The 3,547-nt window shown below is 50.8% G+C and overlaps 1 protein-coding gene across 1 annotated transcript in view; it reads left to right on the forward strand.

The window, feature by feature from the left end:
- Positions 1-3,547, forward strand: part of HAS1 (hyaluronan synthase 1) — a gene marked incomplete at its 5' end in the record, with an annotated part of 6,154 nt that overhangs the window by 1,883 nt on the left and 724 nt on the right. The window contains 3 exons of the mRNA XM_008592972.1: positions 261-486; positions 1,057-1,189; positions 3,045-3,545. Coding sequence (XP_008591194.1) covers positions 261-486; positions 1,057-1,189; positions 3,045-3,545 — 860 coding nt within the window. The remainder of the gene's footprint in view (positions 1-260; positions 487-1,056; positions 1,190-3,044; positions 3,546-3,547) is intronic.

The raw sequence follows: 3,547 nt of genomic DNA on the forward strand, positions 1-3,547 counted from the left end.
CCCATCACTTTTGCTATATTCTGTTGGTTAGAAGCAAGTTAAAGGTCTTGCCTGCACACCAGAGGAGGGTATTACACGAGTTTGTTGGGCTTGGAGTTCATCTTAAAAGGTAATTAGACATTGAGAATAATCTTAAAAATCAAAATTATGTTCAGATTGGTTGCAGAGTGTCCCCGCTGCCCCCCACCTCTTGGTGCCCTCCCACAAGCACCAGCCCTGTGCAGGAGTCTGACCTGATCCTGGCCCCTTTCACTTCACAGGTCTGTGATTCGGACACAAGGCTGGACCCCATGGCACTGCTGGAGCTAGTGCGGGTGCTGGATGAGGACCCCTGGGTAGGGGCTGTAGGGGGGGATGTGCGGATCCTTAACCCTCTGGACTCCTGGGTCAGCTTCCTAAGCAGCCTGAGGTACTGGGTAGCCTTCAATGTGGAGCGGGCTTGTCAGAGCTACTTTCACTGTGTGTCCTGCATCAGCGGTCCCCTAGGTGAGCAGGGACAGGGCTGGGGAAGACCATGGATAGGGTAGAGGGGAGAAGGGGAGCTGGAGGGGGTTGAGGATGTGCTTGAGGTTGGGGATATAAATGGGATTAGGACAGAAATTGGAGACGGGATAAGACTGGAAATTGGCAGTGTGATGGTGTTTGGGCTGGGGCTGGGTTTGGTGTGGGGAGTGGGGTTGGAGACAAGATATGGACGGGGACTGGGGCTGGGGCTGGGGGAGGGTTTGGGTAAGGGGATGGGTTAAGGTTGAAGTCAAGGACAGGATTGTGGTCAGGTCTGAGGTTGGAGATGGGTTTTTGGTTGGGGACAGGTAGGGGATGGAGCTGAGGATGGATATGGGATTGGGGATGAGACTTGAGTGGGTTTGCAGTCAAAGTGGGTGTGATTCAGTGACAGGCAAGTTGTAATGAGTGTGGAGTTGAGAACAGGACTGGGGCTGGAATTTTGGCTGGATATAGGGCCGAGATTGAGATTGACTAGAGATGGATTGGAATTGGAGATAAGACTGGGGATGGCTACAGCAGAGGCTGATGCTCCTGCACTCCCCATCCTAGGTCTATACAGGAACAACCTCTTGCAACAGTTCCTTGAGGCCTGGTACAACCAGAAGTTCCTGGGCACCCACTGTACTTTTGGGGATGATCGACACCTCACCAACCGCATGCTCAGCATGGGTTACGCTACCAAGTAAGCTGAGGGGAACGGGTGGTTGGGTATATGTGAAGGCCAATGAGTATCCCAGCAAATGTGTGAGTGTGCGTGTGTGTGCGTGTGTGTGTGTGTGTGTGTGTGTGTGTTTTGAGAATTCTCCAAACCCAGAGTAACCAGCAGGACAATGGGCTCTATCAAGTGAAACATTAAAGAAGAGATAAGAGAGATCATGGGCAGCAGAGGGGGCAATGGACTCTACCAAGTGAAATATGAGGGGAGAGGGGAATATACCATAAGGGCAAGTGTAGCATTTGCATTGAACCAAGCGACCCAATGGACTCTAGCAAGTGAGGCAAATTGAGGGTGGGAGATTCCACCTAGAAGATACAAGGTGAGATGGGGCGAGTTAGCTCTATCATAAAGATCAAGGAAGCACAGATCACTCTAAGTGAGGAGTGAGGTGAGTTGGGAAGAGAAAAAGATAAATGGACANAGCACAGATCACTCTAAGTGAGGAGTGAGGTGAGTTGGGAAGAGAAAAAGATAAATGGACACGGGTGGGGATCTAACTAGTGAGAGAGCCATGGAGAAAGAATCAAGTGAGAAAGGAGGGGAGTGCCTAAACTCTAGCAAATGCTTCGGAAGAAAAGTAATTCAACGAGCCTCTGGGGAGTACGAAGTAGACCAAGAGAAGTTAAGGGGAGAGTGATTTCTCCAAAGCTAGACCCAGTGAAAGACCCATAGAGAACTTGGGATATACCAAGGAAACATATACATTCATTTACGTGACAAATATTTATAAAGTGCCTACAATGTTTTAAGCTCTGGCAGTAGACAAAAGAAACACAATTTCATGCTTATATTGATTAAGGAGACAGATGACAAATAAGATAAATAAGTACAACACATAGTATGTTAATGGAGAGAAATAAAGCCAGGAAGGTGGGTAGGAGGTCTCGGGATAGGAAATGAAGTGTTAAATGCAGTGCCTGGGGTAGGATAGGTCTTGAGACTGTGAATAACGAGGCTGAAGCAATGAGCAAGCCTGGGAGTGTGAGGAGCGGAGAGAGAGTTAACAGGGACTATACTCATGAAAGGAGGACTTTGGACTAAGATGAGGGAGCCATGGGAGGGTTTTGAGCAGAGGAATGACGTGTTGTAACAGGATCCTCTGGCAGCTGTTTTGAGTATTGACTGCAGGAAGTGAGGTTGGAAGCAGGCAGGCCATCGAGGATGTCAAGTGACGCAGGGGAAAGAGAGTGGACACTGTCAAGTAATGCCCTGGGGAGAGAATAGTTAGACCACTCCCAACAAATTGACCGTTGGTGACCAGCCTATGACTTTCCATAAACAGTAATCTAGCCTTGTGTGGGCTTGGCTGGAAATGGTGTAGGGATGGATTAGTGATGTCTGCCACGGCCACAGGAAGGGGGTCCGAGGGCTCCCTTGTGAAGCTCTAACATGGACTACTAGGTAGCAGCCATGCCTGTCTTGCTCCTCACTGTAGGGACCTGCCAATATAGTAACTGTAATAGTATTAGTAATATATTAGTGATGGTATTAGTAATAGTGTCACTAACTGCAAAGACATTAGTAACAGCAATAGTAATGGTATTAATCATAGTAAAAAAAAATAGTGGTAGCTAACATTTATTGAACAAGTACTATGTATCGATGGGAAGCACTTGACAATTAATCTTCATGCAGTCCTCACAATATCATATTAGATAGGAACTATTATTGATCCATTTTACATAGGAGAAAATTGAGGCCTAGAGAGCTTAAGAAATTTGCCCCAACGGCCACCCACATTGGTCATTTCTGGCTCTAGAGCCCTGCCCAAGCTCCGAGGAGCACCACACTGATGTCCTCCTTTCTCGCCCTTGTCCAGGTACACCTCCAGGTCCCGCTGCTACTCGGAGACACCCTCCTCCTTCCTGCGCTGGCTGAGTCAGCAGACGCGCTGGTCCAAGTCATACTTCCGCGAGTGGCTGTACAACGCGCTGTGGTGGCACCGGCACCACGCGTGGATGACCTACGAGGCCGTGGTGTCGGGCCTTTTCCCCTTCTTCGTGGCGGCCACGGTGCTGCGGCTCTTCTACGCCGGCCGCCCCTGGGCGCTGCTCTGGGTGCTGCTGTGCGTGCAGGGCGTGGCGCTGGCCAAGGCGGCCTTTGCAGCCTGGCTGCGAGGCTGCCTGCGCATGGTGCTGCTCTCCCTCTACGCGCCCCTCTACATGTGTGGCCTCCTGCCCGCCAAGTTCCTGGCGCTGGTCACCATGAACCAGAGCGGCTGGGGCACCTCGGGCCGTCGGAAGCTGGCCGCTAACTACGTTCCTGTGCTGCCGCTGGCGCTCTGGGCATTGCTGCTGCTCGGGGGCCTGGTGCGCAGCGTGG

Source organism: Galeopterus variegatus, unplaced genomic scaffold, assembly GCF_000696425.1.
Source record: "Galeopterus variegatus unplaced genomic scaffold, G_variegatus-3.0.2 Scaffold8548, whole genome shotgun sequence".
Taxonomy (NCBI): domain Eukaryota; kingdom Metazoa; phylum Chordata; class Mammalia; order Dermoptera; family Cynocephalidae; genus Galeopterus; species Galeopterus variegatus.